Here is a 26,589-nt window from a genome sequence, read left to right on the forward strand (position 1 = left end):
ACAATCAGTGAGAAGCTCCGTACTGGCCGTGTACGGGGAAATTTATAGTACGAAGTGCCTGCCGGAAGCCGAGTCGTTCATCAAGAAATACCATAGGGGCGAAGACGCCGTGCTCTGGCCGGATCTGGTGTCGGCCCACTACTCAAAGCAATTGTTGGAGGAGATGAAGCGGCTGAAAATCGATGCGGTACCCAGGGTTTCTGGGCAAACCAGAAGCGTAAGACCTACTCCAACAATTTTATCGCGAAAATTGAGAAGAAATTGATAAACAAAGAGAAGAAAAAAATCAAAAACATGCCTTAATGTTTTTCGTCCACCATATCGAATATTCCGTTACACTCCCGGAAGGCCGCTAGCAAGGGCGTGAAATTCCTTTTGTAAGTGAGCTTATATAATTACCATGGGAAATTCATTAAAATGAATTATCTGTCTTGGTTTTTTGCTATCACAATCCGAAAAAAATTCATTTTTTAATGCAAACATTACTACTGGAAAAATTCGAAAATCAAATATCTTCTAAACATTCATTGGCATTCTATTGTTGATGCACTGTCGATTTTTTGTAAAATTATGTTCAGGTATCAGTAAGTCGCCCCCAGGCTACGCCTTTGTCACCCATGAGACTTCCTTATTCCTTATTACCCAATCGGGAAAATAATGTGACGCCGGCCCTGCATCCGACAACAAATTTCAAGATGATCAAAATCCGTTTGAGGTTCGGGCATCACTTTTGGAGATATCTTAAATGATTCCCTGGATTCTGATGGAAGTTTTTTCGGTACTGAAGATTTTCCGGATAGATCCACGTAGAATCGAACCACGAAAAAATAGACTTGAATTCGTATTAGCAGAAAATTGGTGCATGGAAATTCATCACCAATTCAAACTAAAAAATAATCCCAATAATTGATAATTGTTACTAGATAACTTATTTTTATATAAACGGTCATATCAAACTTCTCAAATTGATTTCAGGTCGGTATAACGAAAAAAAACTGTGAAATCTGTATTTTTAGCAATACTCTGTAATTCTGTAATACAGATTCTGTATTGCTTTTTCAGTTCAAAAATCTGTGAAATACAGAAAAATCTGTATATGTGGCATCCCTGATGGCAGGTAGCGTATAAGTTAAGAACGCAAATCAATAAAATTCAATTACACTAAAGTCGCTTTTTACGCGGGAGATACGTGCCGCGTAAAAAAAAACCGAGTAAAAAAACCGCGTAAATTACGGAATCCGCGTAAAAAAACCGCGTAAATTCCGGAATCCGCTTAAAAAAAACCATCGTTGATTTTGCATTCCGAGTGAAGGGAAACCGAAATCCGTGCAAAGAAAAAATACCGCGTAAATTCCGGAATCCACGTAAAAAAAACACGTACATTCCGGAATCCGCGTAAAAAAAACCGCGTAAATTCCGGAATCCGCGTAAAAAAAGCCGCTTAAAAAAAACCCGCGTAAAAAGCGATCTTAGTGTATATCGACAAACATGGTAGCATTCTGTTCGCGTCGCATATCATAAAATATTAATTTAGTTTTCAAATACAAAAATAATTTATTTGGCAACACTTCCGGTCAAAACTTATATTTTTTCTGGATTCCTTGGCTTATTTTATTCAAACACATCTTACGTCTATGAATTGTAAGAAAAAGAAAAAGGAGATTTTGAACAAAAAATGCGTGACTTTGCAATAAACAGGGGGGTCCCACAGAGCCAGGGGTATTCCAATCGACACCAAATTTGGGATTTTTCCAAAGTGACAGTAGATGAATAATTCTCTCCAACTTTGAGCAAAATCTGTGATGGTCGCGTCCAAGTTTGTGCTTTTTCTTGGTCACTTCGTATGGAATGACCCATATGCATATAATGAGATGACATACATAAAGTAATAAACAGAACAATTTCGCTTTTTTTCGTTTTTCTTCAAAGTAAAATAAGGATCTTTCATCAAAACACAAAATTACTTCAACAGGTCAATTGTACGGTTTTTTCCGGAATAGTTTCTACCAGGGATTCTAGTAGAAATAAAAAAGCTGTTTTCTAATGAGTTCTGAGATGTTACATATTTTTATCACTATTGGTTGAGGTGTATTCAGAAATTTCGTCCAATGAAACCTAAACAGGCACCCGAGTATCCGGTCGAGTATTCTCATTCAAGAATCCTGCTTCCATAGACAAGGCGGTCTAACGCTCACTTTATTTTAGGATTCTTTATCGAAGACGCCCACGATTTCAATGTGAGAAATCCTAGAGAATCTATGCGAAACTTACGAGTTCGTCCGGGCAACGAGGCTCGGTAAAGAAAACCAGTAGAGTCTATATGTAAGCGTGGATAAAAGTATAAAAATCAGTCACTTACCATGGTGTCATAACCTTTTTACGTTATAGTGATTAGAGATGCAAAAATAAACTCGATCTCTGGAAACAACGATTGTTTTTTCTCTTTCCTTAACCAACCGAAGGACGTAACCGGGGCTATTATCAATCTTTACAAAGTTACTGAGTTGTTGCACATTGAACATACTGAGTTGTTGAACACATTGCCGCTGTTACTAAGTTGAAATACTCTAACTCTCCCGGCCCTGATGAATTCCCTGCCACAATACTGGAAAAATGCATTTCCAGCTCGACTCCAATGGCGTGTTGGCCATCCACGAGAATCGTGCAAGTTTCGTGGTCGCAGAGGGCTACCGGTCTGATCAGCGTTTTCTAGATGGTCAACTCGTGCGTTGGGAATTTTTATTTAAGCGGACGATTTCCTGCCATGAGACGTAGCAGAATTTCTCTGCTGGTGTCGTCGTCAGCAGTCACCAATGAGCCTAGGAACACGAACTCGTCTATCACCTCAATTTTATCACTGCTAATCTGAATTCGTGGTGGAGGGTTGACTCTGTCTTCTCCTAAACCTCTTCTTCTCGTGTACTTAGTCTTCGGTGCGTTTATGGCCAGCTCTATCCGTCCGGCTTCAGACTTCGGTCTGATGTACGTCTCTGTCATCTTCGCAAGGTTTTGTGCTACGACTTTAATATCATCAGTGAAGCCAGAAAGCTGAACAGACCTCCTGATAACGAATGCGGTAAAAAAATGGACTTTTTTCGGATGTTGATAATAACATAACTGAGGGAACTGTTCTATTATTCATCTCAGCCCATTTATTCATCTTATACAACATGAAAACACGATTGAAAATAGTAAAAAAGGCATATTTTCTAACTAACCCAATCTACTAATCACTTTAGATTTTTGTTAAAGTAAAATCCTCAAAAACTCACTTAAAAGCTCTAAATTTGATATTTTAGTCGGGCATCTGCACTCGAAAACTCATTTTTTTCAATTACCTTATAACGTTATTTAGCAGAAATGTATGAGATGCATATTAACAAATCCTAAATTTCAACTGTATGTATTTTCATCTGTTTTCCACTGCATTAAAGAAAATCAAAATCTAATGCTAAATCAGTTTCTGTTAAAACGAAAAGATCATACTGAAAATGTTGAATTATTCCGACATAATTGACAGAAACCGACAGCACTGCAGTGGATACCTGGGTTACCAATTTTGCACGTAAACAACTACATCGGATACCTAGGTAACTTACGGTTTGCGGTTACGTTCATTCATGGAAGTGTGATTCATTCATGATTAACAGTGTGATGAATATGGGGGCATCGTGAGATGAATAATTGAGCAGTGATTTAAGTTTTGAGATGGATATGGAAGCGTTGTGAAAAATGGTTTGTTTTACGAAATTCAGGATATATCAAGCTGTGTTTACTAAATTTCCAATACTGGACGATTCCATAAGAGCATGTGAGCGTATTTTGTTTATTTGTCCAATGATTTCGTTAAATTTGATATTTAATCCGTGCATTCTTCGTGAATTTCAGCTTAATGAAATGAATAATGGAACAATTAAAATTAAAATTAAAATTAAAATAATCGAGTTTGATAAATTTCCCATGGAAGGTAATTGTGTTAGCTTATTCGCAAAAAAAAGTACGGCCTTGCGTGCGGCCTTATGGAAAGTCACCCAAACATTCACCATGGCGAATGAAAACATCCGTGTAGGCATGTTTTTAAATTTATTTTCGATTAATGCATCGATCCCACCTGCGTTTCGCGACCAATTTATTGGAGAAGATCTAACGCTACAGTCTTGCCTAGAAATCCTCGAAGAGACGCAACTTAGGTACCACATCGATATGCCAGATCCGGCCAAAATACCGCGTATGGTATTTCTTGATGAACGACGCAACTTTTGGCCGGCACTTCATACTATAAATTTCCCCGTTGAAGGCCAGTCCGGAGCTAGAGAAGACCAGCTTTGACATCCTCTTCTCGCTGATTGTCAGCCACAGCAGCACCTTCTTGGGGAACTTGGTGTGTGAAATAAACTTCACCTCGGTACTCACTCTCTTTGTGGAGGAAGTAAAATACGAAGCGCCCTGTCAGTCGTTGCCATCCAGGGTGAGCCAAACCTCGTCATCCATTACCACCGGCACGTCGTGATTTGCGGGAAAATCGATTTGAACTTACCTGTGGCTCCGAGACTAGCGGACTGTACTGCTGCTTCTTGACATGTATGTCCATGCTCGCCAGGAGCTTTTTCACTGTTTGGCCGGTTGTACCGACCTCCCGGGCAAGCACATGCAGCGCTGTAGCCACTTTTCCCTTGGGCTTCTTCTTTAGCATTCTTAAGGGCTTCTTGCCGGTCAGGGTTGTCAGCCGTCTGGCTTTCTTTCAATGCTTTGATTGTTGTCCAACAGTGCCAAAATGTTGTAGATGCCAGAACGGGCGTATTCGGATACGCCGAACTGCCGCACACTGTCCTTTTTTGACGTGACGGGTATCGTTCTTTGAACGCGCACATTTCTGAACATTGTTTTCGCCATCACGTTTAGAGTTTGACTGATAGAGCTGTCAATTTTTTTTCTACTGAATCATGGGTTAATCTGTTTGATGCTGCATGCATAGTTTCGTTAGTGCGATAAGTGTAAACCCATGAAAACTCGGCGATTTTTGTCCGTTTATTTTACTCAAAACGTTGTCGTGTCACCACCAGACCTACGTATTACACCTTTCAAAACAATGTTAAATAGCAAACACGATAGTACATCACCTTGCCGTACGATTGTTCCAGAAACTCTGGCTGCGCACATCTTCCATATTTGTTTTAGTTTATCCGAGAAACCGTAATCGTGCATACTTTTCCAAATGCATTTTTATTCGCACTGATTTTTTCTGATTTAAATTGTAAGTGGCTTCTCCATTTTCTTCAATCTATTTCATTTTCCCAGTTTTCATTTTATTTCGTATGTAATACGTTTACACAAAACATCATTTCGTATTGACAAATAGTGGGACTGAACCGATGGAGTTCTCAGCCACGCAGCAAAAGAACACTTTGTATCGTGTTGATGGTCGGAAGCAAATTGTAGGAGGTGCAGCACTCTCAGCCTCATTTGTAAACTTAAATAATCTTTTTAGACGAGATAAAAAAACCTTTTTAGTATATAGCTTGTTTTCCAGTTGTTTGGTGCAAGAACAGAGGAAATCCGTCGAAAACTTACCGAGTGATAAGCATTTGAAGTTGACATGGTTTCATCCTCTGCTATGATTGAGAATTTTATTTTACGCAAGAACAGAGGAAATCCGTCGAAAACTTACCGAGTGATAAGCATTTGAAGTTGACATGGTTTCATCCTCTGCTATGATTGAGAATTTTATTTTACGCCCCTGAAGACCTTGTTTAAAGACGAAGTTCTCCATTCAATTCATTCTTCAGTCAAAAGCATAATATCATTTTAATAATCAACACAAGATATAGCGTTTAAAATAATCAATTTCACTATGGAATACAACCTCCACGAAAAGTACCTCAAGCTCATAAAACCCTACTTTGTCTAGAAGTTAAACCTAGCTGTGACCTAGGCAATTGTTTAATCTTCTCTTTTTGCTACACAGAAGTCCGTTGAAGTATGTTCGCTATTATTCTGTACATTAGTGAGGGGGGTAACAGGTTTCATTACAGCTTCTCATTTTTTACCATTACACTGCACTAAAGTAAGATGCGGCAAGTGAGCGGCAGAGTGCACTTTGTCTGTTCGTTTTTTATTTTCGTCTATGGCGAAATCACTCTCTGGGGCACAGGCAGCGCGCATACTAACGCTTTATACTTGAAGTTAACTCCTTTGCCATGCACACGGCTATTCCTCGTATCCGCTGTGCTGTCACTTTGTGCCATGGTGATTAAAACTGTTTTATTTCCAGTGCTTGTTTTGCTTGAAATAAAACTTTTACGAGAAATATGTTGTACAGCGCTTTAAGGGCTCTCGAAATAGTGGAATGGTAAAATCCGGACTATACACAACTGATGAATGTTTGTTTATTCTCTCCTCAGCCGTCGACGAAGAGCTCCAAGTGAAGGCGGCCAAGGCTTCGCTAGCTGGCATTAACGGGTTCAACGGCTACTCCCAGCCGTCCGGTAAAGCCGCAAACGTCGGTTATAATGGCGAGGGTGGCTTCCAGATTCAGCCCAACACTGGATACAACAGTTTTGACGCGGGGTACAACTTCGGCATGAAGACACACCACCGGGAGCGCGAGAGGAGCGGTGGTATCGGGGTGTTTACCATGGGTGGTGATCGGATGGGTGATGAGGCGGATGAGGAAGAGGAGAGTGATAAAAAGACTTCCTGGCTTAGAGGCGACTATCACACAAACGTGCACTACGACAATAAGCAACAGCAGCAGCGACAGGAGCAACACTTTGATAATTTGTATCGGAAGCATCGGTAAGTGATTGATTGTTTGAGATGTTATGACAGTTCTGGCTAGTTTCGTCATCGAGTGCCTTGGGACTAAAATCATTATAGGAAGAAGAAAAAAAAGTGGGAAATTGGTAAAAATAACATCCGCAACTGTTCTCACGCATCATTTCCTCAGTTTGCTGAAGAGAATTTCACCGTGATAATGTACTTTTCTCGTACCCCCTCTGGCTGCGGTGGCGGGACGGTAGCGGATGTGAGCAACAATTTTGGTAAACAGTCACTCTTCGTGAACGTTGCGAGTTCAGGCCGCCTCAAGTTTAGCATAAGAGAACGGGAATATTTTTATGAAATGAACCTGAAAAAAGTCATCAATCAAAACACCCCTCAGCGCACCGTTGAACGGAACAAGCAACGCGAATAAGAAAAACAGCGAGCCGGATTACGGGCTTCACTGCCCCTCTACCGTTTCCTGGTTAGGAAACGGGAAAAAAAGAGCGCGGTGTTTTGCCAAGCAGAATAACTTAATAATATGCAACTGCGAACGCTTTCGAGGGTAGAAATTTTTAATGTTGGTATCGCGATGATTGTTATTATTATGATCATTTTTATCAGAAGCTGCTCTTTCGGGAGCTTCACGCGAGGCAACCAGATTCCCGTACAGGATTCAAAAAGCTTGATTATTTTGCCTTTTCATTTTGATAACGTTAACATTTTTTACCGGAGCTTTACACTTTTGTAAATGTTGGCCGTGCCGAAATCTCTTCTGCTTTTCACTACATAGCCTGATTCTGTATATTCCGCGGAGGTAATGTAATTGCATTATCTGTTTGTTGAAATGTTGTTATCCTCGCCTTTTTAGAAAGGAACGCACAGGTAAGGTTTTGTTATGAATTTAGTTGGGCATTTCACATCACGTCATAGTTAGAAAATGGAAAAGTTATTCTCGTTTGTTCTATATTATTTTGTAATACTTTTTCATTTCCTCCAACATATGTACCAAAACAAAAATTAAAATAACCAACATCAATATTAATATGGATACTGGAAAAAAATGCAATGAAACCAAGTGATCCAATGCCGAATGAAAGTTGGATACCCAGGTTCGGCAACTTTTACGTCAGCCATTCTGGTTACATGCCCAGCCCAATGCAATCTGCCATGTTTCATCACTTGTCACTATGTCAGTATATTTGCAAACTTTCGCTACTCTCCATCTTCTAACTTGCCGCCAAGTAATCGACGCAGCCCTTAAGCTCAAAAACACCGAGCACTCGTCGATCGGTTTACTTCAGCTTTCATGATTCATAACTGTAGAGGACAACCGGGCGAATCAACGTTCTATACAGCACTCGTTAAGAACGAGTCTGCAAGCTACGGAACTTCAGCTGGCTACGTATTCTCGCAAACAGTCGTATTTGTAGCTACAACTCGTCGTTTGACTTCGTTTTATTCCCATGATATCGATGTCATTCGCAAAGCCTTCTTGGCATATGAAGTTCTATAATGATGGTGCCGTTTTTTTCCACGTTTGTTCTTCGTACTTCGCACTTAAAAGTAATGTTACATGAAGGTTTAAAAGCGCGTCCTCTTGCTCAAGTTTATCCAACGTCACGAAAAACGTGCTCTAGCTTTATATGCCCTAGCTCATTTCGCTTGACTGCGTCGTACGCCGCTTTGAAATTCAAAAATAGATGCTGAGTTTGCAAGCCGTGATCCCGAAACTTATCTAGAGTCTGTCCTAAGGGAAGAATTTGATCCGTCGTATAGCATCCCTCTCGTTAACTAGCTTGGTCCCGCTTTCAGAAGTTCGGCTGGAAAACCATCTTTTCCAGTAGCTTTAATTTTTCAACTCGCTAATCATCTATTTCATACTCGTATCTTTGTTGACTGTTGTTGTTGTTAGATGGCCGTACGTCCTAAGACATGGCCTGCATAACGTGGCTCCGCCAATTCACTCGGTCCATGGCTGCCTGCCTCCAGTTCCGCGGGCACCCGGTACTTTGCCGATCGTGCTCCATTTGGTCCACCCATCTCGCTCGTTGCGCCCCTCGCCTTCTCGTTCCCGCCGGATTTAAAGCGAACACCAATTTTGCAGGGTAGCTATCCGGCATTCTAGCTACATGCCCTGGCATTGTTGACTATTCTAAAGAAATTGGCAGCCGGCATTGAATCACACGTTATGTTGTCCTCCACTCGTCGTCCCCACCTCCCTTCTTGAGTTATTTCAATGACACCAAACATATTTTTTTACAGTTCATCTATATTTTCCCGACCGGTGCGTTTTCAACAACAATAACGGTTTGAGAACTTATCCCCCCTAGATTTCCGTAGTACTCGTCCTCGATGTCGTCAGATTTATCGTTAGTCGGTGCGTAAGAGTTAACCATGCTGTAGTTGAACAATTTGCTCTTGATTATCGACCCCTATATGAAGTCAGTCCTTGGCCGACACCGTGTGACTTATTACCCATCACTTTGAACCAACGCCACTGTCTGGGTTCGGTATACAGCGTCACCAGGGCTGCGATACCTACATCTCGTGGTAGGGCTGCCACGCTCGCTGGCGAGACGCAGCGATGTAGTCATGAAGTCAAGGGTGTCGCTACATTATAACGTTATCCAGGTGGCACCACGTGGAGGCACACTACATCATCCTCCGTCAAACAAAATAGTGATAGTAGAAAGTTACAAAGTTACTAATTACAAATAATAGAAATGTGGAACGTGTGAAAAATTGAAAAATTTAATAATGTCAAAGCCTTCCCAGCTGGTCTCGAGGTACGATGCTGGCCTAATAATCCAGTTGTCGTAGGCTCGAGTCTTGACTCGGGAGAGACTGTTAGTGTCAGTAGGATCGTAGCACTAGCCCCGTAATTGTCCTGTACACTTAATGGTTGGCTGCGAAGTCTGTTGTGTATAATAAACAGAAGTATAGTAAACAGTAGGTCAGATCGGAGGTGAAGAGATGTACAAACCGGTGATCAGCCCCCATAGCCTGCACACTGAGCTGAACTACAACGGCCGGCGAAGCATGAAATTTGCAGCTTCTTGAAGACCAATCACGGTGCGGATGTTGACATGTACCACTACCTAGTTGCAGGATGCTTGTGCTTAAACCTGTCAATCATTGTTAATATTATTATTATTGGTTTATTAATTCATCTGCCTACATTTGTCTACATGAATAAAACTTAAACTATTAACTATTACAAATACACTTAAGCGGCCAAGTTGAATAGTTTCAGACGGTTTTTAAAAATTTCACAGGATTGACAAAAATCGAATAGATGGTACACTTCATTAAATTCTTCACAAATCGCTAAAACAGGTTCATTTTTCCCGTAGTTAGTTCGTCTGAGGTTAAGTCTTAAACAGTAACTAGATCTTAAAGATACTACCGGCACATTCAGGTTGATTTGCTCCAGAAGGTTGGGAGAGTCAATATTTCCAAGCAACAACTAGGCAGCAAACATTGCTCTAGCTGAATTCCGCCGACACTGCAGAGTTTCCATGTTAAGGAGACGGCATCGATCCTCATAGGGTGGTAAGTTCGTTGGGTTACTCCAAGGAAGCAACCTTAGTGCTAATTTTGAGAATCGCGACTGTATAGCTTCGATTCTAGTGGCCCAACAGTTTATGTAGGGGCTCCAAATGATTGAAGCTGTTTCCAGTACTGAGCGAACAAGGGCGTAGAACAGTGATCGCAGGCAGTAGGGGTCACGGAAATTTTTGGCAGCTCTAATGATGAATCCTAAGTTTCTGTTTGCTTTAGCAATAATATTCGAGTAATGATCTCAGAACGAAAGCTGTGAGTCCAATAAAAATCCAAGGTCTCGCACAACACCAACTCTGACGACCGGACGTCCGTTGATTTCGTAAGCCCACTCAATGGCAGATTTCTCTCTCGTGAAGGATATGACACAGCATTTCTGTACGCTGATGATAAGCTGGTTCCACATGCACCATTTCTCGAATATTTTGATCAGTCGCTGTAGTTCAATGCAATCATCTACTGATTCGACAATGACGAAGATTTTAAGATCATCAGCATACGTTAGCTTACAGCCAGGAGGTAGGTATAGCAAGACATCGTTGAAGAAAATCGAGTACAGTAAAGGCTCCAAGTTGCTTCCCTGAGGCACTCCGGAGCTGTTTGTGAAGCTGTAAGAGAAAGTCGATCCAAGTTTGATGTTCAGCTTACGGTTGATCAAGTAGGATCCCAACCATTTAACGAAGTGCGGAGAGGCACCTAAACGCTCAATTTTAGTTAGCAACAATTGATGGTCAACACGATCGAAGGCAGCCTTAAGATCTGTGTAGATTGTATCAATTTGATTTCCGTCCTCCATTGCCTTGGTGCAAAGTGATGAGAATTCTGCGAGGTTAGTGTCAATTGACCGTCCCTTGAAGAAACCATGTTGAGCAGGTGAAATATATGAACGGACTGCAGCAAATAGAACATCTCTAACTAAAATTTCAAAAAGCTTAGACCCAGTGCATAATGATGTTATGTAATTGCCGACATCACGCTTGTCATGTATCACACATGACATAGCCGAACCTAACCAAGTTCAAAATCAACCAGCTCCAGACCTGCGGAGGAGATGTGAAGGGGAAGGGAGCTACCAACAAAGAGGTAGCCCAGGAGGTATTAGGGAAGAACGTGCAAGATTGGGTCCTCACCCCAGAGGTGACTCTTCAGCTTAAGAACCTAGATGAAATCACCGAAAGGTGGGACATTACACAAGCCTTTGAACAGGAATGTGTTGTTGTGGTGGCCGTAGAGGCAATTTGGGTCCTTCTGGGGTAAAGCTTCCATCGATAGAAGGAAGCTAAGCCCTGAAGAAAACCAAGCTGAAGGTGGGCTGGTCGCTATGCCCGCTGGGCATCCTCCAGCTGTCCGATATTTGCTTTAGGTGCTTCGAGCGGGGACATAAGTCGTGGTTGTGTAAATGGCCAGACAGGTGGTGTAAGCCATAAAGCGCAGGAATGCAGGGCACTTCCTAAGTGCTTGATATGGACCAGTAAGCGGGACGCTAAGCACGTCACGGGAGTCCCCAAGTGTCCGGTTAGCAAATCGTCTACCAAACCGCAGGAGTGAGGGTGACGCAATTAAAACTGAACCACTGCTACGCGGCACAGCAACTGCTATACCAAGCAGCCACTGAGTCGTTGTTGGACATAGCTATCGTACCGGACCCCTACCGTATCCGAACCGGAAACGGTAACTGGGCAGCGGAAAAACCTGGGATGGCGGCCATACGAACCACAGGCGGGTTCCCAGCTCAGGAGATTGTGTTGACCTCGAATGAGGGCTGCGTGGTTGCCAAGGTGGACGGAGTATACTACTGTTGGTTAACAGAAAGGCCCGCTTAGATGGTCTACTGTGTAACCGTGGAACTAACGGGACTAAAGCCGTTGGTGATGGCGGGTGACTTCGACGCTTGGGTTGTTGAGTGGGGAAGTCGCTGCCCTAATCAGAGGGGCCAGATTTGTTGAAAGCTTTGGTGAAGCTCAACTTAGATCTGGCCAATGTCGATGCTAAAAGTATCTACAGCAGAAACGGTGCGAAATCGATCATCGACGTGACATTCGGCAGCCCGGGACACACTAATACCGGCCACACTAATACCGACCACTGGAGAAATGGAAGGCCTCCGGCATACTGGTGGACCGACGGGATAGCCAACCTCCGCAGTGTGTGCCTTCGTGTGAGGCGGAACGCGTGCTCGCCGATGCGCGAAGAATGAAGCGCCAGGCGCGATAGTGCCAACACGAACCCATGGGGTGACGCCTATACTGCCCCTGTTTACATAGTTGACGTAACAACCAACACCATCATTGCGAGAAAAACGGGTTTTTGTTATTTTAACCCAAATCATTATATTGAGATACAATTTCAACGAAATAGTCTGTCAATTTTATGAAGATTGATGTTTGAATAGAGGCCCCATGGATTAAACGAGTCTGCCCGTAGTAATTAAGTAGTTGATTGATCCAGAAAAACCGCTATGCCATTTTATGCGAATAAACATGCATTTTTCTCGCTGATTGTTCGCATAGCTTGGCGTAAAAACTCGACTACATCCCACTCTGCCTCGTAGTTGATTCAGTTTGATCAATCGTGTTTCGGTCAAATGTCAGTAATTGTCCATCGGCAGTTTCAATTATACAAAAACGCACAAACACACAAACAAACACGCACACATACACACACAAACACATGCATAAAGACTTACATTTACGCTGAGGTGGGTAATTGTTACATGGAAAAATGCAAACTTGACAGCACAGAGCCAGGATAAAGTTTTTTTTAGTTCAATTTAGGCCCCCTGACAATGCTGAACCTGCCGGATATGAATTACTCGTGCCTTTGATTGGTGCATTACATATGCATGCAAGGATGGTTAAAATCGTATCAGAGAATTATCATGAGAGAATCCTATTGGATTCTGATCACGCATAATACGCGATATTTTGTTTCGTCTCACGAGAAGAGAACTTGTGTGACAAATGAACTGCCGAAAGAATACTCCGTGAACTTTATAGCCTGTTAACTGTATGCGAGTTTATCGTCGCTTGTTCATACGCTTTCTCGATTCTCTCATCGGGTTAAATAGGTAATTCATTATCGTCTCCCGATCCGATCGGGCCGTGGAACGAAAATTTTTGGTTTGAATCACCTTGTGAGTGAGAGTGTCCCGATAATCGTAAAATTGTGTCGCAAACCAAAAACTCAGAAAGTGAAAAAACTGCAAGCGTTAGACCAACTAAAAGGCAGCACAAAACAGCGATACCAGATTTACAGAATTGTCTGTAAAATGCAGATTTTCAGAGTCCGTTGCCGATTTTGTTTTTTTCAAATGGCAAATATTTGTTGTTACTATGTGCATAACTTGCAAGCTTTTTCGAATCTATTTATATTTGCGGATTTTTTTCCAAAATTTGTGCAGGTTTTTTGCTTGTTTAAGAAAAACTTTGATATCGGCCAACATACATCAGCGAACAAACCTTCGATGCAAATAAACCGAAGAACAAAAGAACATTGAGTTGACAATGACAACAGCAGGCAACATTTTGTTAAACGATGAAAAACCTATTTTACTGTCAACACTTGCGACTCGGAAAGAAAGGGGGATAATTGTTCAAGCGATCGCAATCGCTTCTTTTTTCCGATAATTATCGTCTCGCGATGCTTCCCTTCTGTTTTAACACTTGGTTTCTATCAGAGAAGAGTGAATCATTGGTTTGTAGAGCTATTGGAAATTCCATCTCTGAGAGAGAATGAATTATCTCAGCGAATCTCCGAATTGGTTCACTCGGACTGGCATATCGTACGATGAATGTTAAGCAGGCATTAGACGAAGCAAATATTTGCTATTTTTTAATACAGAATTTATTTTGTGCAAATAAAAATCGTACCAAAAATAGCAAATATTTGCGTCGTCTAATACCTGCTTTAGAACCGACTGAGAGACGAAGTTGACTCACACGCTGAAAAAGTTCGCATGTTTATTGCTGATTTTATCGCCGATCACCATCATTGTATGCATGTACATAAATTTGTATGAAAATTAGTATAGGAAACCTTTTTCACATGTTTCTTCCTAGAGAGCTATCGATCAATCCACTTCTGGTAGTGTGAGGATTGTTTGGGGCTCCAAATAGAACCATAAAAACGTTCTGGCAAATCAATTAAGTTTACCCACCGTAATATACACACACGTTTTAATTATTTCATTTGATGCAAATATCCACTGGTATGGGGAAAGGACCAGTGTCTTTAGACCTTGTTGAGGCTGAGTGTTTGTAAAAATGTTAATATACAATACAAGAATTCAATCCCCCTTTTCCCTTTCCATGGAATATTCGTCGAGTTAAACGACTTAACCTAGGCGAACAGACAGTAATTAGACAGTCGAATCAAGCGACTTAACATAGACAATTGCACCTTGTATGGAGTGACGCCAGTTTTGAAACCAATTGGCAGTTACGCCAAAATGTTTTTCCAATATTTCTCAAAAGTTTCAGAACAAAATAGTTTTCTTTTCGTTTGTAATGTATGTATCTTAGAGAAAGGAAGCTGAATCAATGAAAAAGTGCATTTTGGTCATTTTGGCTCTTACGTCAACTATGTAAACAGGGGCAGTATAGGGTCGTTAGGCAAAGACCAGAGGCTCGTCAGCCACGGCAGAGCAATCACCAGCGATGTTGAAGTGAATAATTGAGAAACTTTGCCCACACCACGAGCAAAAACCCTGGTCTTCGGCTGCTTAGTCACCACAAACAGCGAGTGACAACAGCCGCGCATAGGTCGACGAAGCAGCAAGGAAACGGACGGTGAACTCAGTGAGATCACAAACTCCCTAAAGGTGAGCAAGACACCGGGACGGGACGAAATCCCGAACCTGACCATTAAGACGGCCATCATGCAATAATGCTCAGACGACTGTCTCTTCCCGGATAAGTGGAAGCGACAGAGACTGGTATTACTGCCGAAGACCGAGAAACCACCAGGTGACCCATCGGCATATAGACCAATCTGTCTGCAAGAGACAGCGGACAAGGTGCTTGAGAAGGTATTCAACAGACTTGTGAGATTAACCGGGTGTGAACCGGACTGTCAAGCAACCATTTCAGCTTCCGCAAAGGTCGGTCCACGTAGGAAGCTATTCTCTCCGTCACCGAGACGGCCGAGGTAGCACTCCAGCATTAAACAAGGAGAGTTCGTTATTGCGCAATTGTTACACTATATGTAAAAAATAGCGTCAGGTCGGACTCCATAGCCTACGCGCTTCGGAGTCTCGGAGTACCGGTGCCACTGTACAAGATTCTGGAAAGTTACTGTCATAATTGAGTGCCGGTCAACAGCACACACGAGGGTTAGAAATGCGTCCCAATTACCGCAGAGGTACCGCAAGGTTCCATCCTGGGTCCGGTATTGTTGAATGTCATGTATAACGGTGGACTAAAGCTTAAGCTCCCACTGGGAGCGGTGATTGTGGGCTTTACGGACGACATAACTCTAGAAGTCTACGACGAGTCAGTTAGCGAGGTCGAGTTGAAGGCCGCGCTTGCTGTTGGCAAAGACGGACTGCCAAGTGAGCTCTTTAAGTATGGTAGAGAAATGCTGGCTAGTGCGCTGCATTGGGTTATTTCTAGGGTTCGGGAGGAGGAAAAGCCGCTAGGCAAGTGGATATGCCTGCCATATCTACAAAATATACTGGGGTCGTTTTTTACGTGGGTTGTATTCACGCGTTTTTTCGAACGCGGTTGATTTACTATAACGCGGATTATTTTTACGCGATTTAAAAGATTATTTGCTAGCGGTATCAAATAAGTTTAATATCAGTTAAACAAATATAATCTTTTAAATGCGGTTCAACCAACCGTGTAAAAAACGACTTCAGTGTAGGTGACAAGCTGGAGTGACACAACTATTGCCTCTCGCTTATCAATACCGCTTACGAAATACTCTCGCAGATCCTGTTCCGTCGTTTATCACTTTTAACCAGGAGGTTCGTTGGCCAGTACCAAGCGAGTTCTATGGAAGCCCGCGCCACCATGGACCAGATCTTTTCAATCCGACAGACCTTTTAGAAATGTCGCAAATACAACGTGTCCACAAATCACATCTTAATTGACTTCACGGCGGCCTACGATACAGACGATTGAGAACATCTTTGGCAGATCATGCATGACAATGGGTTCCCGGATAAACTAACGCGATTTATCAATGCCACCATGCATCTGCGTCATGTGCTACCAGTGTGTTTCGAGGATACTCCTGATTTGTTTTAGGGGTTAGTGTAAGGTGATATACTTTGAATGCCACCTCTAGCGAATGGATTTGGTAATCTATCCTCTCCAGCTTTTGTTTTTGTGTATCTTTTCATTTTAGTTAATTGGGTCCCTCTCCCAACCGCGATCTTTGTTCACTATGAGTAGCCACCTATATAGTCCCATGGAATGCTACCCGAAGCCGGAAAACCATGGCTAGCGAAGGCCGTCATGTAGCCTTATGGGCCACTATGTATCACCCCCGACCTACCATAAAAGATCAAAGTAACAAATCTTACTAAAAACCCAAATTAATCCACCTAGCGGTGAGACCCAGCCTTTCTCATTCGAACTTATAACTTGTTAAAATAGATTTACACGAACACTCCAATTTTTAGGAAAAAATACACTTTGATAATTTCTGCTGGAGTCAAGGTGCTCAGCCCTAAATTGAAAGATAATGTTATTTATAGCATTTTTGTAGAATATTTCGACTTTCTAAAAATTTGTTTTCAGGTTGCCCAAACGTGATTTATGAAAAAATGACTTTTTTAAGCTACAAACTCACTCTATTGCACTTTTTTCAATTCTGTTCGATTCCTAAATTTTTCCATATATTTTTTTATTTTTGTGGTGTTGTTTTTGAATATTTTGCATGGTTTGGTTAAGCATTGCATTCAGTTTTTTGACTCCCAGAGCCCATTAAACATCATAAAAAATATATGTTTTCTAATAATTTGTAGATAAAACCCTTCAAAACACAAATAAAAATTTTTTTTTATTAAGAAATGAAATTTTCATTGCAAAGCGGGATTTACGACGAAAATTAACGTGGAAAAAGATACTTGATATCTTATCGGGGAACTGAGATATTGGCATTTTTCTATGTGATGGAAAACTATGCATTTTAACAAATATGTTTAAAAACTGTTTTATTTTGGGAGATAAAAAATAACAATGTTAAGAAAACAAATGCAATTTTAGATGTCTGATAACTTAGTAGAAGGTTTAATAATTCGGAAAAATCCACGAAAAAAGTAAAAACGAAAATTGTGATTTTAGTGCCTTCTAATAGAAAACTCAATATTGCTCGTAATAAGTGAGAGATAGAAACATGACGTCTTCGAAAAAGTTTCTTGTTTTCAGATAACCTAAAACTTTGTCGAAGACACCTTGCGTCTATCTTATTCTGATTAAAAAGTAAATTCTTTATCTCACTCATTGGTGAATTAATCATTCATCTTTTTACATTAAAAGATGCATTTTTGAATATCCTGAAACTTTTCCGAAAATACCTTATGGCTATAATCAACATTTGAATCACTATTTAGGAAATTATATGCACAAACGGCAAAACAAAACACTGTGCAATGGAGATATTGAGCGCTAGTGGCATTTTTGAGAAAATGCATAATTTTCCATCACATGTAAAAACGCCAATATGTAAGCCCCCCGATAAGATATCAAGGATCTTTTTTCATGTAAATTTTCGTCTTGAATCCCGCTTCGCAATAAAAATTTCAGATCTTGATCAAAAACATTTTTCAAATGTGTTTTGAAAGGTTTTATCTGAAAATTATAAGAAAAATTCACTTTTTTGTGATGTTCAATGGGCTCTGTAAGTCAAATAATTGAATGTGATGCTGAACCAAACCATGCAAAATATTCAATATAATCCCACAAAAATAAAAAAATATATGGAAAAACTTAGGAATCGAACAGATTTTTGGGACAGCCTAATATAGACTCGGTTATATATCAATTTAAATTCCTCACATTTGAAGACACTTCGATCGAATCGAGTGTAACGACACATGTGTTTACGCTGTACGAAACCCTGATTACACTGAAAGTCCTCTTCTGAATCGTATTTACAACGCTTCTCACGAAATAATGAATACCCTTGGAGTTTTCGAATGAAGAATGGCGAAGGCGTATAAACTATGAGCTGCACGCCTTGCTAGAAGAGAACTTTCAATAAGCCGCGGTGGGTCGAACATGGTGGGACGCTTGGTGACTGGTCTCGAAGAATGGTGCTGTTCTAACAACCCAGTCGTCCTATGTACGAACCTCGGCTTGGGAGAGACTGTTAGTGTCAGTAGGATCAGAGTACCAGCCCCGCAATTGTCCTGTACAAATTACTGAATAGAAAAAAGGAAGGTCGGAGTTACCTATTTATTATGAGCTGTTGAAAACGAAGAAACCATCTCAGGGGAACGTTATCGACCTCAATTGATGTGATTAAGCCGAGCCCTAAGCGCAAAACGACCATCGTACGAGGAGACGTACTAAAAAGTAATTCTACCGAATGACAACGCTCGGTCACATACTGCTTAAATCATTCAATCATATAAAAATAAAGTTGCTTTTTAATTGAAAAAAAAAAACCAGCGAGAGCATACTTGCACACCTAATAATACCAAGAATTTTATATCTGATAAAATAATTAAAATGTCCAAAATATGAAGAAGATTATAAAAGTTAAATACATCTTCAATATTGCTACTACTTTTAATGATGGAAAAATTGAAATTGTATTGTTTATTTTGAATAAGATCAACGGTGTCATAGTACCATCAAGAGCAGTTCCACAAAAAATGTCCCAGTTTTTATATATTTTTTTTGAATTTTCATTTTCGATTTAGCTGAATCATTGCATAGTTTCTATAGGCAAAATATACCATTTAGAGCTATTGTACAAATTGGCATCTTTCTCCTATCGAAACGTCTATGTAAAGTTTAAGCTAAACTAAAAATGGTCATAACCATATGACATATATGATAAGTCACTATAGTCAGGTTTTCCAAATTTTACCGCATCAATCAAATAAGACATTTCGCTGTTGAAATGCGTTAGTTCTAGCACAAGCAATAAATTCTGCACTGCTGTCACTGTGCAGGGCGCGATTGTACGAACGAGTCAATGAACAAATGGATTGTACCGCTTCAAATAAACAATGCTGCGAGGACTGCGAAGGCGTTCCATGTTCCCATCGCTATCTCCCAACTGGCCAGTGCACTTGATTCAACGGTGCCCTCTGTTTGAACAACAATGCACACACAACCGCATCAACATGGCTGATGCGAATTACATTGTTGTATGTATGGTTGCGCTACTGCTTATCTTCCCTCGGGATCCTCACCTGCTCACCTGTTATCCCACAGTTTTATCATCCATTTATGAAAGTGAGGACTGCCGCATGTCACCGGCGTGGGAGCAAAGGTAAAAATCCGAGCAGTGCACACACATTTCCATCTAGTGCCGTAAACATTTTGAGGAACCCCCTAAGGTGCGCACAATAGGAAAGCCGCACTGAGACGCCATTCATCGTCCGTGTGTACCTCCAATGACACGTACGTGAGAGGATTGTTGATAATATCCTTTTTCCACCTCTAGTTGTCCGCGGCTCCCCCGACCAAACAAACGTGCTTTTGCTCTTCCCTCGCCTAACCTGAACAGAACCAGACGGACGCGTTCTGAATGTGTCATTTGGTAATAAATAATAGGAAATGAAATAGGTATTTCACTGCTATAACATACCATGACTCATAAACGTTGAAAGACGACAACTTTCCTCACTCCCCTCCAAACCAACTATTGTACATACCAAGATAAACATACAAACTGGAATGCAGACATGTCGGAACGCCTTCCTTTTCGAACGATACGAAACATCATGCAATGTCCGCATTTGCTTCTAAGAACTTCTTCCAATTGTGTGCTGTGTAGCACCAATGCCAGTAGGAGGGGGAAGGTGTATCATCAATTTGTGTCTTGCATTGCGTATGATTGATTCTCATTGTTGCTGACTACTGGCTGCCATCTTCGCCATCTCGAAGCGCACTGGAGCCCAGCATGTTGCACCAATTATAACACACCGAGAACAACAAGCTGCTGCAACCGTGGAGTAAGAAAGAGTGGAGGTGAAAAACATTGCATAGCTGTATGCACAAGATTGATAGTAGAAATGAGGAACGGACAGTTGAAAATGCGAAAATTGGTCGGTTGGTCTTTGGCTGGATTAGTCGACTGAATTGTTGAACTGTTCGATTGTTTGTTCGGTGAAACTTCTGTTTTGAAGGTGTGAAAAAAATGAAATGGTTGGAACGGAAGTTATTCTGATTACATATAATGTTTCTCTGTGATTTCATGTTGAACGCTAATCCGCCGTTATGCATGGTGGTTCTAGCTGGAAGCAATTCCAGCCTGCCACATAACGACAGCAAGAAGATATTCTAATCCAAACTCAAAACGACAGCAGCCCAGAGTTTTTACTTTCAAAAGATCCTCAACTACCAGCATTAAAAAATAATCAACTTCGTGACCACGGCACTATACGCAGAGACGGCGCGATTTTGCCTGGAGGAATCGGATGGATGAAAAGTTTTCTGTTTTATAGTACAGAATTTTGCCCGGAAAGTTTTCCGATCGAACGCGATCTGCAATCAAAATGGTAAAACTTCATCGTGATGAGATGAGAACATATGCCGAAAATGGACGGACTGAAAACGGAAACTTTAGCATTAGTAGCTGTGGCGCTTCTTTCATTCGGAATGAAACAGTTCGGAAATTGATTGTTTTTCGATATTAGCTCGCTTCTAGGCGTAGGGTATTATTCTTATTTCTTTTGCTGCGTGAAGCGTGTGCGTGAAGGCAGAATAGTTAAATCAAAGTTTTTTTTTAAAACACTAGGTAGAAATTAGGTTTATGGATGCCACTAAAGTGGAAGTTTTTCATTAAAAAAAATTACATCAACAATTTGTAATCGGCAGTAAAAAGTCTTCTTCCAAGCAATAGTCCATACATGTTTTGACAGTTTCCAACGACTTGTTTTGCTTCATACTGCATTGTCCGCAAAACCTGAACTTTGATAGCATCGTCTCATATGTTCAAAATTTTTCATTATATCATCGTCCGGCTCATATGAGCAAACTTTGGTTAAAGAGTCTGTCTTTTGGCTGGCAGCTTGAAGCGGTGGGAACGTGTATAAATTGCAACTCTCACTGTTCACTGCGTTGCTCGGTTGATGCCGTTCCTGGCGTCGTAGTGGATTTTCCGCATGACAGCGGACCCGTTGGGAAAAACTGGTATCGACAGCCCGTGCAATGCAGTTTCTGCTCAACGGAAGTAGTAGAAATATCGTAATATTGCATGCAGCAGCTTTCGGTGTTTCTCTCTCTCTCTCTCTCTCTCTCTCTCTCTCTTGCCTCCCAAACTATAGTATATTTTAGCCCTTTTCAATCTGATACTTGTTTGCCCATGCAAGAAGGGTGCTCTATATTTATTACAGATTCAATATAAATCTTGCTTTGAATGTTTTACTGTTTTCATCTTTGCACCCTTTTTATCTCCGCTTAAGATTTGCCCAATTTGGAAATGCAATATCCAAGATAATAACAATTTCCCGACATTTTTGGCCATCCATAACCGCCTAATTCTCTGCTCGCTATTATGGGAACCATATTTCACCATTCCAGCGTTAACAGCAGGCAGCCGGTTTGCTTTTTTGCGTGAACCCGTTAGTCTTTACGACCACCCACCGCCACCCAGAAATTGTTGCAATAAAACTTCTCCTAAAGTGCTTCACAAGTGATGGGACCAGAAATTTATCCGACCTGCCGCGTCTGGTACTCATGTTCACGCACCCCGGTAACACGCACACCTTACCGAGGAAATACTTCTTGATTGTTTTTTTTTTTCGGCGTAATAAATCTCAACAAATTACGTGTTGATCAACTCGCGTGCCAGAGTGTACTTCAGCAACTTTTCAGGAACGTTCCCCCCCTTTCATTGATCTAACTTCAAAGCTGCTCTACTGTCGATGAAAATAAAATTCGGCTCCTTCTCTAGACTTCTGTCGCCACCTTGCGGTAGGTTGTCACACTGTGTTAGTAACTGTCATGTCGTTGGCGGCAGCGCAAAGCATCACCATCTCACGTATCGTAGGTTAATCCTTCTGCATGATGGAGCATGGCAACAGCCCATAGCCGTGCGGCTGTGGAAAGATTGGGGGTTTAAGTTGCCTTCCCAAAAGCTTTTGGAGAGTTGGAAATAAAATTATGTGTAGGAACCAATTTAATGCAAAGTTAGTGGTACAGTAAAACCTGAGACAATTTATCATCATACTGCAGATAAAATAGCTAGAAAAGTATAATTTTGATTAATGGGAGTTAGAATGGAATCCTTGTATGGCAGCGTGGACGGCTTTCTCGCGCATACTAACACATTTCGGAGAAAGCTTAATGAAATATCGTAGATTTATCTACTCACCTTACTATTATTTATTACCAAACTGCTGTTGAATTTACCGTTAAGCCTTTAAAACTCCACTGAATTGCTAATCTTCACACAACAGGTTCTCTTCACCAGGTGTTGTCTAAAATTTTTCCGCCTCACCGGTTCTTACGGGTCACGTAACCACTCAAACTCGGTAAACTTCTCCTTTTACACTAATAAACATCGCGATCGTGACTACTTTCCGTGAAAAATCGATCGGAACGGGTTGAAACTTATTTCAAAATGGTGGTGCATTGTGGAATTATGGTTTTTGTTTTTTTTCTAGTCTTAGCTCAACTGTCAAACTGAGCGCCAGTGTTGTCAGCACTGTCAGCAGCAGAGTGCGTGAACAATCAGAGCAAATTATTTGATTTTCGTTAAAAATTAAATGTTGTATATCTGCGATTTTCAACCTGGGGTAAGCGAAAGCTTTCAGGAGGTACCCGAAAGAAAAATCAGTAGTGGCGGACAAAGCAATTTTCCTTTTTAATACTTTATTTGTTGTTCAAACTCGCTCTTAAAACATGACTGCAGCAATCGAATTGAATTTTAAATTTGAACTAGACTACCACAACATGATCTATTACTACTCTCTCCCACTCTGCTAGAACATTCTAAGCCAGGGAGTACATTTGATATGAAAAATATCGCCTAGAGGTACGCGGAGAAAAAAGGTTGAAACTGATCTAGTTTTTGAAATTCGAACGTGTTACGTTATATACTGATCAACAATATATATTCCTGGTAGGGTTTGCAATATTCCCGGGAATTGATTTCCTGGGAAACGGGAATAAAAAATCGCATTTCCCGGGAAATCCCGGGTACCGGGAATGAAAAAAAATCAAAGAGAATTTGAATAAAGTTTCTCAGTGAAAGGTAACAAAAAATCGTTTACATTTTCTCAATTCACATAAAAAACGAGTTGAAAAAACGAATCAGTCAAGTTAACATCAAAAATTTGCGTTTAATTTTTGTTGCAAATATTCATACAAAAGAAGGTTTAAGAGTCTTTGTGTCGCCAAACAATCACTCCAGATCCGCTGACGATTTTGCGTTGTACTCAAATAATGTAATTTCTTTCTGGAAAACTGCTCAAATCCGCTGATCTTTGATTTTTAGAATACTTGCAGATCACCGTTCCAGCTCTTACTACATTTCATTATAAAGTGGTGTTCTATTCTTTTAGTTTGTTGAAAAGAACTCAGTGTTGGGCAGGCATTGGAAAAGGAAATTTTTTGCTTTATTTGGTACGGACTTTTAGAGCTAAAATATTTTTTCAGGCTAATGTATAAGCTATACTATTGCACCATTGCAAATATTTGCTCAAAACTACAATTCCCTGGAGAGAACTTTCATATGTTATTCACACCAGTTTTATTATAATAGGGACTTATTTTTGTTAGGAGGAGAGTCAACAGGGGTACTGTAGAATCCAGATTGAAGAAAGGGTACGTGGTGGGGAGCTTGGCAATAAACCCATGCTTAAAGTCCTTTGACAACCAACTGGCCTGATTCTATTAAGATTCGAACCCACGATCACCCGCTTACCAAAGTGGACTCTGTAACCTTACAGCTACGGAGCTCCCCAATTTATTTCACCATGCAACGGTTTTCTGTGAAAGACCGAGACAAACTGGAAGGAAACGATAGAATACTAAACAATCAGTTCAATAAGACACAAATCAGTTTTAAAGCATTTAAATGTCTACGTAATCAACATGTAATAATAAATAAATACACTGACTTTGAGTTTCTTTGAATGATTTATTTCAATTTATTGGTTTCAAAAATCCTTATCAATGACCAAAGGTAAAATTCAAGAAATTATTCCCTCAGCAGTGAACTAACTAGCAAAGAAATTGGACGAAGCAAATAATTGCCTAATTCTTCGTTTATTGAATAAGACAGTCAAAATTATTTTGACAAATAATTGAAGCAAATATTTGTATATTACCCGGCAAACACATATTGACTAATACTTTAAGCAAACATTTGCTCCGTTTAATGCCCTCTTTAGTGCTGCTATACAGTTTGATGACGTCAGTTTCACGTTATATAGGGTATTTATTTTATTGCTCCATTGCATAGGATACTATAATAAATCTCACGAAACTTTGCGTTGACCTCGGGAATCCCGGGAATTAATATTTCTGTTCCCGGGATCCGGTAATCCCGGGTTAAGGTATTTCCCGGGAAATTGCTCCCGGGATTGCAAAGCCTATTTCCTGGCCGTGTTTCTCCAATCCCATGGGCTTGCCAGGTCTTGCTACACTTGGTCTAATCACCTTTGCTCGCTGCGCTCATCTTCGTCATCTATTAACCGGATTTTCAGCGAACGCTAGTTTTACAGGGTAATGTGTTCGTGCAACATATCCGGCCCAACGTGTCTACCTGGCTTCGAAAACCTTCGCTCATGATTCATCCTTCGTTGCCGTACACTGTCTTCCAGCACGCCACCAAAAATGGTTCTTAGCAATCGTCATTCGAAAACTCCAAATGCTCGCAGGTCTTCCTCGAATAGTGCCCACGTCTCGTTCCCGTAGAGGACAGCCAGTCCTATGAGTGCTTTGTACTGGGTATATCTTGTGTGAGGGCTAAATCTGTTCGATTTTCCATCGTGGCCTTCATCAGTCGGATCAGCATTACCGGGATAGCCGTTCTCGTTCATAATCTTCCATAACTCTTTGCGTAGCGTCTTTGTAATCAGAGCACTCTTTGAGGATCTACAAGAAAAACAAGGCTAGATATCTTCACACGACAGACGTTGTGAGATGACTTGGGAAAGCACTTTGTAGGCGGCTTTCAGATTGGTAATCGCAACGATAGTTCTCATAGTTCAGTCTGCCTCCTTTTTTGTAGATGACCCCACCCTTGCACTAGTCCGGCAGCTGTTTGGTTTCTCAAATCTTGCGTTTTTGTCGTGCTCCGTAAGCTTCGTTTTCGTCTTGATCCTCTTACTGAACACCATTCCGAAGTGCCATGTTATGGCGGCGTTTTTTTTTACCGAAAATCGGGTGGTTTGGTTGTCTCCTTATCAGCTTATTACTTTCCACATTCTGACGGGTAACTTTTCGGCCACCATTTGCGATCACCGGCGATGCTGGAGCGTATCATCGAGGGAGTTTTTTCATGCCACGAGCCGAATACTAGACCTTCGGCGGCCCAATCTCACATCTGACGATCCAGTATCTCAGACACAGATGGAGGGATGGTCTGCCAACCTGCCGGACAACCAATCCGTGAGCGACGCCAGCCGTACCGTGATTGTGAAGAAGACAAGAGTTACAAATGAGGAACTCATTGTAAGTGCCAACTCCTCAAAGGTGAGCAAGTCACTAGGACTGGATGGAATCCAGAACCTGGCCATCAAGAAGAAGTGCACAAGTGCCTGGATGACTGTCCCATCCCGGAGAGGTGAAAGTGACAGAAACTGGTGTTATTGCCGAATGCTGGCCGTGTTGGTGACGGTGAGAACAGCGGTCCGTCGAGTACTAGGTTACAACACGGAGGAGGGTCAGAAGTGTGTCCCAATCAGTGTGCCCGATGATGTGGACGGTTCTTTACGACAAAGTGTTGAAGATAAAGTTCCTTTTAGGGGTTGTGATCGTCGGCTTTGTGGACGACATATCGCTGGAGGTCTACGACGAGTCGATCGGAGAGGCCGAGCTGATAACCGTCCACTGCATACACTGCATGTGGTGAATAATCGTAAATCAGAGCAACAGGCGGTGGTCAAATGTACCATTACCTCAAAGCGATCTT

At 41.2% G+C, this 26,589-nt stretch overlaps 1 protein-coding gene across 10 annotated transcripts in view; it reads left to right on the forward strand.

The window, feature by feature from the left end:
* LOC129726403 (uncharacterized) overlaps positions 1-26,589 on the forward strand; it is a 513,997-nt gene that overhangs the window by 282,195 nt on the left and 205,213 nt on the right. For all 10 annotated transcript variants that reach the window (XM_055683104.1, XM_055683076.1, XM_055683040.1 and 7 more), the window contains one exon: positions 6,402-6,795. In XM_055683104.1, the coding sequence (XP_055539079.1) occupies positions 6,402-6,795 (394 nt within the window). The remainder of the gene's footprint in view (positions 1-6,401; positions 6,796-26,589) is intronic.

The sequence above is a fragment of the Wyeomyia smithii genome, chromosome 1, assembly GCF_029784165.1.
Source record: "Wyeomyia smithii strain HCP4-BCI-WySm-NY-G18 chromosome 1, ASM2978416v1, whole genome shotgun sequence".
Lineage (NCBI taxonomy): Eukaryota > Metazoa > Arthropoda > Insecta > Diptera > Culicidae > Wyeomyia > Wyeomyia smithii.